Raw genomic sequence first — 15644 nt, forward strand, 5'->3', positions numbered from 1 at the left:
AACCCACTAAGCCACCCAGAATCCCAGTTTTATTTAATTTGTGAGAGCGAGAGCATGAGCTAGGGAGAGGAGCCCGCTGAGTCACCCAGCCACTCCTAAAAATTGGTAGTTTTAATTTTACCAATAAATATTCCCATAAATTAGAAAAGGATGCTAGCTTACTAATTTCAGATATTAATCATTTGAAAAAGCCCTTTCTAGGGGTGCCTAGGAGGCTCAGTCGTTAAGTGTCTGCCTTCAGCTCAGGTCATGATCCCAGGATCCTGGGATCGAGACCCACTTCGGGCTCTCTGCTTCGTGGTGGGGGGTGGTCTGTGTCTGCTTCTCCCTCTGCCCCTCCCCCTGCTTGTGTTTCTGCTCCTTCTTTCTGTCAAATAAATAAAATCTTTAAAAGGAAAAAAGTTTACTTGTTTGATACCAAAAACAGTAAGTATTAAAAGAAAAAAGAAGCTCTTTCTCTTGAAGTATCTGAGAACTGGTATAATTTTAGTAAATGTTTTTCTTTAGTGGCCCAAAGATCCTTCAGATAAACTGCTGTGAACGTCAAGTTTCAGAAGAGACAGTGTCTTCTTGAGATAACGTCCGAGTTTCTTTCTTGTGAAACGGGACGGAGTATCTCAGGAGGCGAGCAGGAGGGTGTTTTCCGGGAAGCGGGGGAACTTGCTGCACTGCGGGGATGTTGTTACTTGGCCTGCCTGGGGGCAGCAGAGATGGCCCCGTAATGTGGCCTTTTGATTTTATGTTAACTAGGATTTTAAGTTATTCTCTTGTTAACAGGTCACTCGGGAATGCACATCACTAAGATGCCACAGCAAAAATCTAGACTTGAATACACGGGATTTCCTCAACTGCTGTTTGTTTGGGCTCGAGCACTACTGACCTTAGTAAGTATCTTATCTAGACCCTGTTACTTTATCGGCTGAGGCTCCCTGTGTGGTTACGGGGGAATAATTCAGTAACCTCACAGTCTTGCCAGCGTGAGGTCTGCTGCCGGTGCGGAGAAGAATGCGCCCGGCCCCCAGCAACATGCGCCTGAATTCATGGTGTTTCTGTTGGTCGCAGCCATTTGGAAAGCCCAGACTGGGCCCCAGATGGCCACATTATTTTAAGTGATGGGACGTGGCCACCAAAGTTGACACTAAGTGATGCTGGACGCTGGGGTCCCTAACCCCACTGGACTGTTCTCATGTTAGAGGAGGAAGGAGGGGAGGACGCTGGGGTCCTTAACCCCACTGGACTGTTCTCATGTTAGAGGAGGAAGGAGGGGAGGACTTTCCAGCAGCACCTCCCAGGACAGCAGCTTCTTCGCTTAGAGCGTCCCGAGCAGATGCCTCCCACCAGGCAGTCGGCGGGAACGTACCCTGAGCTGGGGGGTGGTGTGGAAGCAGACACAGGGGAGCACGTGAAACGTGCCCACAATGGCCCATTGCAAAAGCCCTGGTGCCTGCGGGCGCCCCACTATGCAGCGCGAGATAAGACCTGGTTTCCAACCCCACAGACGTGAAAACATGCACACGTCTGCTTGGGATAGGGGACGCGGATACGAGACAGGACCCCGGATCCGCGTCACTGACATCCATGCTCGGGTTCCAGGCTGGGGGGCGGCTGAGCCACCGTCTGCTCACGCACGGACATTAACAGGCAAGAACAGGTGTGCGGCTAGTGCAACCAAACAGGCCGATGCTGTCGGGCAACGTGTACCCCACCACTGTTGACCGGTGGACGTGTCCGTCCTTCTGGAACGCACGGCCCGACCCGGGTAGCTGCCACGTGGGAGGGCACGGCACTCACTCACCACCTTGGAATTGCCCGCTTTAAAGCAGTGCTGGTGGACCGTCCAGGAGGAGGCGTCAAACACGGTCACTTTGCCCTCGCTCAGAGCACACCACAGCTTGGGGTGGGCGTCCTCCACTTTCTCTGCTGGGTCCAGATGCCCTGAGGGAGGAAGCAACCCAAACACGTCTTTAACGGGAAGCCGGTGACGTCGTTCCTCGGGTGCCGCCTGGGGCCCTGCGTATGCCAGGCCCGGTGCCCACGGGGGACACGCCGACTGACCGAGAACAACACGGACAGCGGGCAGGGCCCCCGGCCAGGGTGGCTTCCCCGAGCCAGGGTGTGGAGGATGGGTGGGCGGTCACCAAAGACCAGCAGCCCGAGTGGGGACCGGGAGCAGGTGTGCGCCGGGGATGAAGGCCGGAGGGCGGGCGGCGGGCGAGCCGGGACGGGAGCCGTCGTGCGGCCCCAGTGCGCGCCCCCACCCCGCGCCTGCTGCGCACACGTCCCCTGGCTGCAAGTCCCCACACACTGCATCTCAGCCATTTGAACGGTGTGAAGATTCTGGGTTCGGGGCCGTGATTGGCCTGCACTCCCCTGACGGCACAAACGGCCGACAGCTTTCATCGCCGCGGAGGGCGTCTTCTGGGGGCGGGCGTTCTGCTCGCTTGCCTCGGAGCTGGCCGGGGCTCCTCTCTGCGACTTGGGCCCGTTGTCGGCTCTGCTGTGTTACCAACATCCTATCCACGTCCGGACGACCCTGTTCACTCTCTTCAAAGGGTCCTTTGTCCTTTTTTTTTTTTTTTAAGATTTTATCAGAGAGCGAGTGAGCGAGAGAGCACAAGCAGGGGGAGCAGCAGAGGGAGAGGGAGAAGCAGACTCCGTGGAGCAGGGAGCCCGATGCGGGGCTCGATCCCATGACCGTGAGATCATGACCTGAGCCGAAGGCAAAGGCTTCACCGACTGAGCCCACAGGTGCACAGAAAGTGTCTTTTTAAAGTCCATCATCTTCACAGTCAAATCCACCAATGTCTTCCTGGCTAGCACTTCCGCACGGTTTCCTTCTCTACCCCAAGGTCAAGATCATGGCCCTCTGTGTTGGCTGCTATAAGCTTGCCTGCGTCACTCGTTTACACTCGTCAGTGCCTCCCCAGGTACCTTCCCGTCCGCTGGGAACTGACCACGTGACCTGAGGTGCGGCCAAGGGATGCAAGATGTCCCAGTGTCATTTATGGTGACGACTGCCTTTCCCTCAAACCCCTGCTCGGTCACACCCCCTCCGGCACTGATGAAGGAAGCGTAAGTGTGTCGCTCTCTCTGAGGTATTCATCCCATGGCCTCCGGGCCCCCTTGGGAGATGCAGCCCCACACAGTCAGCCCCACCAGGGACTGGGACGCTTTGAGGCCGGGCGGCGGCGCCGGAGAGCTGGCTCCGAAACGCTCGGGCAGCGCTGGAGTCCGAAGCCACCACTAACAGCTTTACCGGGCTCCCCTTCTCAGCAGGTCCTGACTGGGCTCTGTCCTCCTCCACGTTCCGTCTGTCACTTTGTGGGGTCCTCGTCTGCTGGGAAACAGCTTTGCCACTGAGCGGCCATTTGTCGCCCTGGAACAGGCGAGCTGGGGGATGCTGTGCAGGCAGAACTGAAGGGACAGGGGAGCACGGCGCGGTGCTCATGGTCGCTCACCGCGCCCTCCGTGAGCCCAAGCCAAGCGCCCAGACACGGGTTCTTTCCCGCCCAGAATGAGGTCCTTCGTTTCCCAACTCTGTAAGCCCGCGAGCAACCCTCCTGCCGCAGTCCCGACAAGGACGGCTTCCGTGAAGGCGTCCTCGTCCCCGCTCAGGCCTGCAGCGGCGCCCGTCCCTGTCCAGCCTTCATGCTGCCGCAGCCTGCGGGGAGCCGGGAGGCCCGTGTGCGGGAGTCAGGCTGCACAGCCGCGCACCATGAAGATCAGCCGTGTGCGCGTGGGCTCGTGTGCTCGGACGCGCCCGCATGCCCACAGCTCGAGGCGAGATCTGGGGCGCAGCCGTCGGGACAGCAGGCCCAGATCAAGCGCCCTCGGAGGAAAGGGTGTGAGTGTGAGCGCTGTCCAAACTGTAGAGCGCCGTGCGGCATGAGGGACTGCTGGGCAGAGTCCCAGTGGGGTGCCCCCCAACTCCATATCAGTCCCCATGGGACCCCAGCTGCCGCCTCCCTGATGCGGTGGGGGGTTTCTGCTTGTTGAGGTGAGCTGGGCAGCCACTCATGGACTCGACCTCAGGAAAACCAGAGCTGGGGGAGCCCGCGGAGACCCCAGGTCCCCACGGACCCTACGTCACGTCCTGTCCCCCTTCACGTCAGGGCTGACCTCGGACACAAACCCAAGGTCCTGGGAGTGCTGAGAAGGGCAGCCAGAAGCAAGCGGCTCTGCTCACCTGGGGTGTACAACAAGACGTCCACGGCATGGGGCAAAGTCTCTCCCGCCGAAGGATTTATCTTGTGCTTCAGGGTCTCTGAGGTCGTCTTTGGAACCGCCATGGGCACTGAAACCCAAGTGCTCTGTTAGCATCCTGTTCTCCGGTAAACTCTCTGCTCTCTCCAGGAGCTTCCGACGCTTGGCCCCAGACCAGAGAGTAAGGCATCCCCGTCCTGGGGCCCTCCCCGCCCCCCTCCGAGTGCGGACCACGGGCAAGACGGGGACGCCACTCACATCCCAGCTGGGAGGCAGTGTGACCTCTGTCTGCACTTGGCCATTGCTGATTATCCACTAAAGACAAGACCTTAGCTGTTTCCCAGTGACGGAACCAAGACAACTAGCCCAAGAACTGTCTCTCAGCCTGGGCGCCGTGGCCATCTCCAGCCATGGCTGTGGCAGCTGTGGGGATGGACCCAGGCACTGCGGAATAGCCAGCAGCAGCCTGGGCGCCCCAGCGGATGCCACGCACCCCCCAACCACAGATGTCTCCAGCCTCCCCCAGTGCCTCCCCGCCGAGTTGGGTGCAGCACTTCATAAGTTTAACTTTTAGACCTTCCATCCTGAGCAGACCCCAGGCTGCTGATGGAAGCCGGGCTTCCTGCCTCTATCCTGTCATGCTTTGCTCACCCGAGAGCAGTTCTTGTGGGTGACGAGGGGTCAGGGACACTGAGCCAAGACCACCCGCCTTGACCGCATGGAGCCAGGTGGACAATTAGAGCAAGCCGGCAGGCGCTGGTGGCCACCAAGGTGACGGTGTGCCTCGTCTGTAAAGGAGTCAGAAGGCTCTGGCAGAGAACTGAGATAAAGAGCTGAACTGAGTGTCTGATTTTGTTCCTAATGAAAAAAATAACAACCGCTGAGACACCTGGGTGGCTCAGTGGGTTAAGCCTCTGCCTTTGGCTCAGGTCATGATCCCAGGGTCCTGGGATCGAGCCCCACGTCAGGCTCTCTGCTTAGTGGGGAGCCTGCTTCCCCCGCTCTCTCTGCCTGCCTCTCTGCCTGCTTGTGATCTCTGTCAAATACATAAAATTTTAAAAAATAAAAAAATAACAAGCCGTCAATGTCTGCTTCTAAGACTGTTGACAAGAGCCCCTCCCAGGCCCTTCTGTGGGGGTTGCAGTGACCAGAGCATCCTGCCTGCTCCCAGAAAAGGGGGTTCTGGGATGGGGGTTCCAGGACAGTGGGGGGAGGGTCTGCGATACAGGACGGGGGATTCTGGGACCAGGCAGCATCAGCGATCCCACAGACGGTGACAGACGTGGCAAAGGGCGACATGCACCAAAGCAAATCAACACTTAACTGAGATGTGTTTTTTCTGAATCTGGAAGAACATTTTAAAAGCCAGCGTCCCCAGCTGTGTGCCCAGGAGCCATGACAGCATGCGCAAACAGAATCCACCCGCGCGTGTGCCCAGCATTATTTGCAACAAACAACCCACATGGTCAACAGACGACGGTGAGCCGAGGGGTCCACCCGCACAGCGGCGCTTAGCCCCAGGACAGAGTGACACGGGACACCTGCTCCAGGACAGGCTCTGAAAGCAGCTTAAGGAAAGACGCCCCTCTCAGAAGGACACGTGCTGGAGGCGGCGCGTATGAGAAACACCCAGAACAGGCAAATCCAGAGAGAGAGAGAGAGAGTGGCTCAGTGGTTGCTTGGGGCCTGTGTGGCTCCTACGTGGTACAGGGTCTCTTTCTGGGGCCATGAAGATGTCCTAAAGTTCCCTCCGGTGATACTACACACGACCATGAGTACGCTAGAACCACAGAGCTGTGCACCGTCCCTGCGTACGGTGTGCAAATTCCGTCTCAGCAAAGCTGTGATTTAAGAAAACAGCGCATACAAACAGGACTAGAGATGGTCTAAAGATGTCCCTCCGTAGTTCGCCTGTTTCATGAACTTGATGTTGTTGGACCTAACACAGGGCGGCCACGGCTTGGAGTGATGGTAACAGGTAAGCAGTCCTCCGTGTTCTCTCCTTTATGCAAATCACAGGACTGCTGGCTTTTAGATCATTTAAAAATTGAAGCACACAGAAGTAGCTAAAATAATGCATAAAGTTGTTCCTACCCATTTGCTATTTCCTAGACTTAAAAATCCACCCCCGACAAATTAAAACAGCCCATGCGACCTGTGTCTGTATGGCTTCCAGAATGTGAGAGCCACGTTCAGTGTGCACGCAGGTGATCAGAGAACTCCTAACGGGGGAAACTGACCACATCCAGGGGAAGAAAAGACCCATCCACCCGGGGACCTCTGCTCGGGCTCCAGTCGATACACCACATGCACACGGCTCTCCGGGGGGGCGCACTCGTGACACACAGCGACCTTGCCAGGGACTCCGCGAGCCACTCAGCAGCCATCCACCGATCCCCACCGCACATGACCAGCTACCGGAGAGCTGCTGCTGCAACTAAGAGCCCCGGCAAACAGCACCCAGCGTGTGTGGCACATCACTCAGAGCTCAAGGGGGAAGCACCTCCGTGGGTCCTGGTAGGTGCAGAGCGCCCCGGGAAGAGGAGAGAAGGACGCGTGTGGCGCAAAAATACATGTGTTAAAGTGTAAAAAGGGAAAAAGTGAGACATTCAGGATCGGTTCTAACGTCAGCCAGATAAAACTACGGAAGGCACAGTCGGGACACCAGGGCTCTGTCGCACACAAGCTTTGCTTACTTTCGTTCTTCATCCTGTCGAAGTAAGACAGCTTAGAGGCCGCGTAGATGGCGCCGGGCGACGGCAACGTGCCCACCACGGCGTCCATCAGCAAGACGTGCGTCAGCGCCTGCTGGATGTACTGCGGGTCCTGCGGGAGAAGGCACTTGTTTCAACGCAGTCAGCAAAATGCCTGCCAGGCCTGATGACATTACAGCCAACACCGCCTTCAAAAAAGCACATTTGTCCAGGCCGCTCGGACGGCGGATGTGAGGGGCCGATGTCACGGGACTGCTTTTGTCCGTCCGAGTTAAGACAAACCCTGGTCATTTATAGCCGGGGTCGGCCCATGTGTTCTGCAGCTACGTGGGCTCCATGGTCCTTGGGATTTCTGTGGCAACCGCTCAGCTCTGTGGCCACGGCTTGAATAGCCAGAGACGGTCTGTGGCCCACAGGCTCTCGCTGGACTGTACGAGTTTATGTGAAATAAAGCAGCGGGCATAAGAGCAGATGGCTGGTCTGAAAGTCACGGAACATTCCAAACCCGGCAAGGCCCTGGGCCCCCTCCCCGCTCCAGACAGACGATACCCTCCGTAGCCACAGTCTGGGCCCTGGTGACTCCTTCACGAAGGCCAGTGCTCCCACCGTGGGCGTGTCTGTGCTTTCTAATGTTTGCCCCTGGGGTGGTGGCTGCCTCCCCAACCTTCCCCCTGATGACTGGGGGCCATGCACCCCTCTGCAGCCCGACCTGCCCCCCGTGTGAGTTCCCATCCACGCTCTGCGCACGCGGCTGCGGCTGCTGGCTGGGTCTAGACAGCCAGACCCTCTGCCCCACCAGTGCCCCATCTGGACCTCCGTCCACGGGCCCTTCGTGCCTGCACCATCCTCACTGTGTGTACTCAAAGCCACCAGTGTGGCCCAAGTCACTGAAAACATACAGATCCCTGGGCTGTAAGCGCAAGTCTAGCAGATGATGTGCCCCTACCAGAACTCTAGTCCTGGGGGATGGGGGACGGGGGGGCAGGGGGTGGAGGAGGAGGCGACTGGAGCAGGGGGTGCCCGGAAGACCCAACTCAGACCTCGGAGTCCGGCCCCTGTTCCTCCAGTGTCCCCAGACGCCACTGGCCACGCACTGGCCATGCAAACCACGGCATCTCCAGTGCCTCTAGAGGGACCTCGTCTAACCCGACGTGTGCTCATAGGGCCACACCCGAACCCCTGAGACGAGCCGGGGGTTGGGATGAGCAGGTGTGCACGCCCGCAGACCTTGTGGTCGTCAGCCAGCTTCTTCCCGGCCCACATCTCCTTCACCATCAGGTGCCACAGGTCACACTCCGTCTTCAGATTAGCCTCAAACACTTCTTTCTTGGACACCATTTTAATTTTTAAAGTGGGTATTCTCAGAAGCAGAAAAGCTACGGTGGTACTTCTCACTTCCTGTGGAGGCAGAAAAAAGAAGAAGCAGGTAGAGAGATGTCCCCTGGTGGGAACTCGGGTCCACAAGGGAAGGTGGCAGAGCGGCAGTCTGGAGATCCTCCTGCCCTGTGCGCACACGCGCCCTGTCCGCACCTGCCTGGGCCCTCAGCAGCGGCCACCCGACCGGGAAGGCAGGCCCAGGACCGAGGGGGCAGAGCTGGGGCTGACTGGGGCACAGGGCAGGGTGCCCCAGGCGGAGCCCAGCCCCGGGCGGGAGGAGAGGGACGGCCCCGGAGAGGGGCATCCGTGTGACCCTGCTGTCAGACACCAGTCCCAGCGACTGGACCCCCGCCCATGTCTGAGAGTTCACAGGCTTTCCTGGCCAACCAAGGCCATGACCTATTGGCACAGCCGCACAAAGGCTCTCGTCCGGTTCAAACAGGGTTCACTCATTCCTGCCTCCCGAAATGCTCCTCTTTCTTTGGAATTCCAGGAGGCAGTCTGTGCAAGCCCGTGTGGGGGGCTGGAGGACGGGGCTGGGGGGGCACCCACAGGCCACCTTCACCGCGGCTGCAGTACCTTCCTGCCTCTCCGTCCCCAGCAGTATTCAGAGCTGGATTAACACATCTAACTCACCTCTCGAAGTTACACATAAGGCTGAAGGGGAGGCCGGAACCGAGTGTCCTCAGGGGGGAAGATGATCACATCTACACTCAAAGGGCCCCTCCCAGCAGCAAACAGCGCGGGCCGGCTGGCTGCACTCTTACCTCTATGTTCCTGAAGGTGGAAATCTCCACGTAGCCCGGTCTCCCTTCCGTCAGGAGGAACAGGCGCTTCTGGGTCATGGCGATCTTACCCACGCCGCGGTTCGTCTTGACAGAGCTTGACAGCTTGTACACGCACTCGTTCTTGTCCAGGTGCTCCATCACCGACAGAGGCAGACTGACCTCCTGGGCCTCTGCTTCTGCCTCTTTCCAGCAGTTGTAGAAATCTTTGAATGTTTCTGGATCGATCTGTTTCTCGTGTCCTTGGTTTGGTAGAGAAGACAGATTTCTTAGAGCTACATACACAGCCTGTGCCTGGCAGATGTCTGCCCCCGCAAGACGGGACACTGTCCACAGACGCCAGCAAGGGGCGCCAGCACCCAGGTCTCCCCACCCCAGCTGCCCATGCCCAGCGCGGGCATTCGATCCCGGGGAAGGGGACTGCTGTGTGGCCTGACCCCGGTGGCCACAGTAACTCTTGGGGCATTTTTCACAGTGTCAAAGCCCTGGGGCAGCACTGGACCCAGTGGCAGGCATCCCAGGGCCATGAGGGGAGCTAGTCCTCAGAGGAAACGAATGCTAAACAGACCAGATCCTTGGTGACCCTCCTCCACCACTGGATCAAGCCTTGCCTGAAGCTAGCACTATCTCAGTATTCTTTGGTTATGTGAGCAAATAAGTTATTTGTAACCAAGAAGAACCTGATACAGTAACCTTTCTAAACGCCCAACAGTCATGGGCTCTAGAGTCAAAGAGAGACCCAGGTCTGGAGCCCAGCCGCCCTGGTTAGTGGTGGGACTTCAAGCAAGCTGTGTAAGGGACCTGCCTGCTCATCCCTACAGTGGAAATGGGACCACCCCAGTCCCACTTCACCCGACTGCCAAGAAGTCCGGCCCACTCTGACCCCCACGTTTCCCTGTGTCTGCTGCTGCCTTGGCCGGGTTCTGCCTCTGCTCTCATCCCTCGGTCATGCAGTGGGTCCCCTGCCCCGTCCCATCCTGCACAGGAACGAACACCCGCACAACCTCGCAGCCTGCGGCCCTCAGCACCCGGAATGCCCAAGACTCAAGAAGGCGCTCCCTCTCTCGCGTTCAAACACTTCAGGGCTCCTCGTCTACATCAGCCCCAAATTCCTCCAGGACGGGGCCCCTCTGGCTCTCCACACACCCACATTCCAGTCAGACCAGTATATTCTGAAACAGGCCTACGTCACATGCCTCCGCACACACTGGCCCGGGACGTTTGGGCCAGAGAACTCTTACGCGTTCTATGCAACATCCTGATAAAACCGCAGGGATGACCATCTCACATGCTCCCTTCCCTGCCACGGTGGCTGTCCCAGCTGGGCAGCCGCCAAGCTGCACACACAACTCACTTCCACACCGCTACACACGACACAGGGCCCCTTCGACCCTCCCATACCCTCAGGAGGCCAGTACTGTTGGCAGCCTGTCCACAAATCAGGAAGCCGAGGCACGGGGAGGAAAAGCGTTGCTGGCAGGGCGGGTGGGTGGCCGTGCCATCCTGCCGTGTCCTCCCTGCCCGCCCGCTGGATGCTGGATCTGAAATGGCCAAAAGACACGGAAAAGGTCCAGGGCAGCCACGTCCCCACTCCAGCTCCAGAACGTGGTGTCGGGACGGTCCCTCGGGGACGTGGCTATCACGGCCACCCGTGAGTATGGCCTAACTGAACTGTCCCTGCAGCTGTCAGCAGGCCTTGGCCACCACCCCCTCTGGGACGGCAGTGAAACTGGACAGTGCAAGCCTGCGGACACCACGCGTATCCATGAGCACCACATGTCAACCGCGCACTTGGGGAGGCGCCATGCACCACCACGGCTCCTGCATGCGCCCCTGTAGACAGGTCACATGCACTTGTCCCCAGGTCTGCCCAGAAACGCTGGCTGTTCCCTTGTGTGCCCCATCACCCACACACCCCCCATCTCGCAGCGCGGGCGGCAGTCCGGGCCCCAAGCTCACACACGTGGCCACCTCCCTGCCCTGCGGCCTGTCAGGGGCAGCTAGCGGTCCTGCAGTGTCAACACCAGACTCTGAAATGTCTATTAACATGTATGACGACACGATAGCGACAGGAATCTTCTGTACAGAATCTCAGATGTGTTCTTAGACCACAGCAATTCGTTCTAAGACAGTAGCGCTCGTCTTTGAGCTCACGGAGCTTTTCTGACACGCGGCTGTTAGGCTGAAACGTCCATCTGGTGTTGCCTGTGCTACAGCGGCTCACACGTCCCAGGGTCGGGACCATTAACTCATTTTGTGATGTGAACGGAACCAAAGTGACAACCAGGCCGTCGATGGCCCATCCGCATGGGCCACGTCCGCTGGTCCCCCCCACCGGCATCCTCTGCGTCGCTGCTAGCATGAGTCTTGAAGCTGGACACTGTCCACATGTCCGGCCATTAAACTATGTTTCCCAGGCAGCTACAGGCTGTGGAACACACTTCTGGCCACAGCAGTGCGGACAGACCCTGATCTTCCACTGGGAGAATAGTGCTCCCTGGGGCCATCAGCGTACCATGCCATGAAGCCACAAGGCCACACCAGGAGAGCCTGGTGACATCTAGGATCAGCCGGGCACAGCCTGGACATCTCGTTCCCGAAGAACAGTAACACCAGTGGCCGTACACCACCATATCTCAGGCCTCGCCACTGAACAGGCTGGCCCTGGTGTCCTCGTAGAGGCCACCCAAAGGGAAGGGGCAGGGTCTCCCCTGAGGGCTGCTGAGTCATGGGGGCCCACGCTTCCCCTTCCCGACAGCCCCAAGCACCGCTGCCCAGGTCTCTCTGTGAGCACCTGTCCCCCTCAGACCCAGCTGGCCGAGGCTGCCCACGGGGGCCCTGGATGAGACCAGGGAGATGCTGCTGGGCTGCAGGGGACACAAGGCTCTCCCACGTGGCGCAAGGAAAAGACGAACATCCTAATGTAGAAATGGACAGAAGACACCAGAGCTGCTCCAAGTGTGTGAGCGGACGCTCATCAGACCAGCCGGACATCCAGGACGGCAACATGGGTGTGTCACGGGCCGTGCTGCCCCCGAGGGCAAGGAGGCGATTTGCCGACAGGATGGCGTCCCCCGACCCCGACTGGGCTTCTCAGCACCAGCCCCCGGGAGACCGGGCACAACCACAGACGGAGGCGGGCACGGTGAAACTCACTAGGTCATTGTCTGGGAAAGTAAGAGGCCCGGATGCTGCTGACGGCCGTCAGACAGGTGCGACGTGCCCTGTTCCCGCTATGCCGCCGTGGGCAGGTCCAGTGAATAAGCCGGGCAGTGAGCTGTGACAGCAGAAGGCTGAGTAATGGCGTGATCGCGGACGATGCGGCCGGACGCACACATGTCATTTGAAACCACACGCACACCCACGTACCACGCTCAGTAAGCTCGTAAAGACCTGGTCAAGCTGGGGACACTGGTCCCTTTGTGGGGGTGGCGGTGGGCAGAAAGGTCCCAAATGAGCCAGGCAGCGGCAGTAAATATGGGACAAGGCAGTGTGCCCGTCCGCGCCATCGGGTCGTGTGAAACGTCCCCCCCCGCCCCCCGGGGAGGTGGGATGGCGCAGTGGGCGGGCCCTGGGATCGCAGCGAGCCTGCCGCAGCTTCCGACTCTGCGCGCTCCCCTAGACCCTAGGGCGGCCCCTCACCCCCCGCAGGTCCTGCGATTGCCCTTCAGGTGGAGCCCCCCGCCACGGGCTCGCAGTGGGGCTGGCGGACTTGGCCGCACGAGCTTCCACCCCGCCGTCCGGGCCCCGCGGCCGCTTACCCACGGTGAGCGCCTCAAACAGTCGGTGAATGATGTCCGTGTCCTTCACGATGCCCGACTCCTGGACCCTCCTCACGAAATCGTCCAGCTGCATGTGCGTCTTGGGCAGCTCGAAGTTCTTCACGCGGTCGTCGGGCTTCGTGGCCTCGCCGGCCTTGTCCACCACCTCGCTGATGAGCCGCCGCAGCTCGGGCACCCGCTCGGCCTGGGCGCGCTGGGGGCCCGACAGGGACCGCACCGTCCTCCGCACGAGATCGGCGGGAAAGATCTGGATGTCTGTCTTGTAGAGACTCTGGAAGTCCAGCAGGGCGTCCAGCAGCTGCCCGTGCATCAGGTGCACCGCCCCGCGGAGGTAGAAGTACCGGGCCAGGAGCACGGAGCTGTCGGGGGCCAGGAGGCTCATGGCCTTGGTGAGCTGGGCGACGCAGTCGGCGTAGTAGGCCTGCACGCACTGGCTCACCAGCGGGAAGTGGATCTCCGGGATCTTGAACATGTACGTCGGCTTCGGACTCACATTCAGAGCTAGAGCCGAGAGGAGACACGCGCACCATCAGCAGCTGCGAGGACAGACCCGGGTCCCCGTCACCTTGCCTGCGTCAACATTTCTGGGCCCTGGGTGCCGTGCAAGCGAGAACCTTTGTGCCTCTTCCAGAAAGCTCCACGTGCCCCCGAGCTGAATGCCCCCCCACCGCTTCTATGGCACCCTGAGAGTTCAGAATGATCTTATTTGCTAGGACACTAGCACTAAATGGAAGCACCTGGTAGTGAGTCTTCGGGGGAGGGTCATGCTGACGACACAAGCACGATACGCCCCTGGGCAGCTCCAAGCCCCAGAAACTGCTGGTTTCGTCCAGCTGCACGGCCGCTCTGTGAGAAGGCCATTGCCATCAACCCCATCGTACAGACGTGCAAACTGAGGCTTCACATGTCCCAGGGGCCCAGAGCCCCCCGGGGCCCAGAGCCAACCTCACCCAGGTGTGTCTCCCACTAATTCCTTCCACAAATGTCACTGAAGGGCCTCTCCGGTGGCACCAGGGGACCAGGACCAGGCAGTCGTGTGGGTAGGCCCTTCAACCCAGGGAGACAGAGTCTCAGCTGTGAAACTCAGAGGAGAGGAAGGCCCCTGGGGTGGGGGGAGCTCCAGGTGAAGGTTCAGAGGACGGAGAGGGCAGAGCACCTTCCCACAGTGAAGTGAGCACAGCCGGGGGTGAAAAACATCCCTGGGTTTGACAAAAGAGGAATTACAGGCCCAGAGAGGGGAAGCCAGCTGCCTAGACTCACACAATGAGGAAGACACCGCAAAAAGAGACCCAGCAGTGCCTTCGGGACGCCTGCTCTGTCATGGAGGGCTTTTCTCTTGGACACACGGCCCCCACTGTGGCTGGCCGGGTGCTCCCCTCCCCTCCCGCTCTGCTGTGTGCGGTCACCAGGGGGCAGCACCGGGTACCGGTGGCCTCAGCCTAAGGCAGCGGCCACGGGACCTCCCCAGGCCCGCAGCTCACGGTGTTTTATCCGGACACAGACACGCATGTACGTGAGGGACACTGAAACCGTGCAGAGCCGCTAGCTATGGCACGTGACTGGTGGGTGGAAAATACGGGTAAGAAAGCATATCCTGTAACGAACAAGTTTGCAAGATAAACACTCGAGAAATATTTCAAACACTTAAGCCACTAAAACAAGAACAACACCCGCATTCCCCTGCACTGAGACAGAGCCCGGCTGCAGTCAGCGACTCGCCGGCGGCGGGAGACACGTGAGGACGGGGCCGGTTTATCACCTATGCTGCCGGTTCCGCAGCCCGTGGTGTCCACTTTGCGAAGCGACGCGTTCCGGGCGGGCACCTCGGGAACCGCGATGTCCTGCAGGTTGGGCATGCTGACCACCATCCGCCTGTGGGCGATGTGCGGGGGCGAGAATTTCCGTGAGGTCATCTTCTCGATGGTGGGTCTTCTTGGGCTTACCAGCATCCCGTTTAATCTGGGGTCAGAAGAAAGCAACACCTTGTAGATACAAGCACGGCCGCAGAACACGTCTCAGCACCCAAGCCTCTTCTCCACGCGACACCCGCTGCCCGCTCTTCCCACACGCGAGCGGGACACAGAGCGGGAGCACCACATCTGTCTCCCCCCGTGCGGCCAGCGGCTGGAGGACAGACTGTCCCCTGGAAGGGACACAGATAAACGAAGTCTGTCAGGAACCGTGTGGGAAGAGCTGGAACAGCATGGGGCAGCGCCGACGCGGCAGGAGAGGGAAGGCCGACGGCAGGGCGTGCACACTGCGCTCGGGGTCCCCCCCAGACAGAAGCTCGTGGGGACGCGCCCCACGTGTTATATGTTTCTGAATGTGAGATTTTCTGGTCAAAGTGTCATTCATCCCCCGAATGAACCCATGCTGCTCAAGCGTCTGGTCCCGAGTCATGCGCGCAGCCAGCGGCACCTGTCGTCTTCGGACTGCGTGTGGAGGTCCATCTGGGCGAAGGCGTCCATCCTTCTGCTGAGCCGGGCTTTAAGGAAAGAGTGAAACATGTAGGTATCCAACACCTGAAACAGACCACGGAAGGCCACTTACCGCCATGCTCTTGGCCTTCGCCGAGCCGTCCAAGCGGCCACCCGGCCCCTTCCCCGTCAGCCGCGGCCTCTCCCCAGCCCCTGGCTCCTCAGACACAAGGTCCTAAGCAGGCGTCTGTCCCCACTGATCGCACCCGGCAGTGCTGGCCTCCAGGTCCTCCCCAGGCCACTGCCACGGGCCGCCATTCCGTGTCTGAAAAGTCACCAAACTTTCAGAAGTTCAACCGCTTCCCC

The 15644-nt window shown here is 59.5% G+C and overlaps 1 protein-coding gene across 3 annotated transcripts in view; it reads right to left on the minus strand.

Annotated features, from left to right (window-relative positions):
• The window catches only part of DENND3 (DENN domain containing 3), a 48595-nt gene that overhangs the window by 7076 nt on the left and 25875 nt on the right, over positions 1 to 15644 (minus strand). For all 3 annotated transcript variants that reach the window (XM_032873465.1, XM_032873466.1, XM_032873464.1), the window contains exons 11-18: positions 15280 to 15383; positions 14621 to 14820; positions 12841 to 13362; positions 9062 to 9321; positions 8145 to 8315; positions 6900 to 7029; positions 4187 to 4294; positions 1796 to 1935 (exon numbers count right to left, since the gene is read on the minus strand). In XM_032873465.1, the coding sequence (XP_032729356.1) occupies positions 1796 to 1935; positions 4187 to 4294; positions 6900 to 7029; positions 8145 to 8315; positions 9062 to 9321; positions 12841 to 13362; positions 14621 to 14820; positions 15280 to 15383 (1635 nt within the window). The remainder of the gene's footprint in view (positions 1 to 1795; positions 1936 to 4186; positions 4295 to 6899; positions 7030 to 8144; positions 8316 to 9061; positions 9322 to 12840; positions 13363 to 14620; positions 14821 to 15279; positions 15384 to 15644) is intronic.

This window comes from Lontra canadensis, unplaced genomic scaffold, assembly GCF_010015895.1.
Source record: "Lontra canadensis isolate GAN:19392208 unplaced genomic scaffold, GSC_riverotter_1.0 scaffold49, whole genome shotgun sequence".
In the NCBI taxonomy this organism is placed as follows: Eukaryota; Metazoa; Chordata; class Mammalia; order Carnivora; family Mustelidae; genus Lontra; species Lontra canadensis.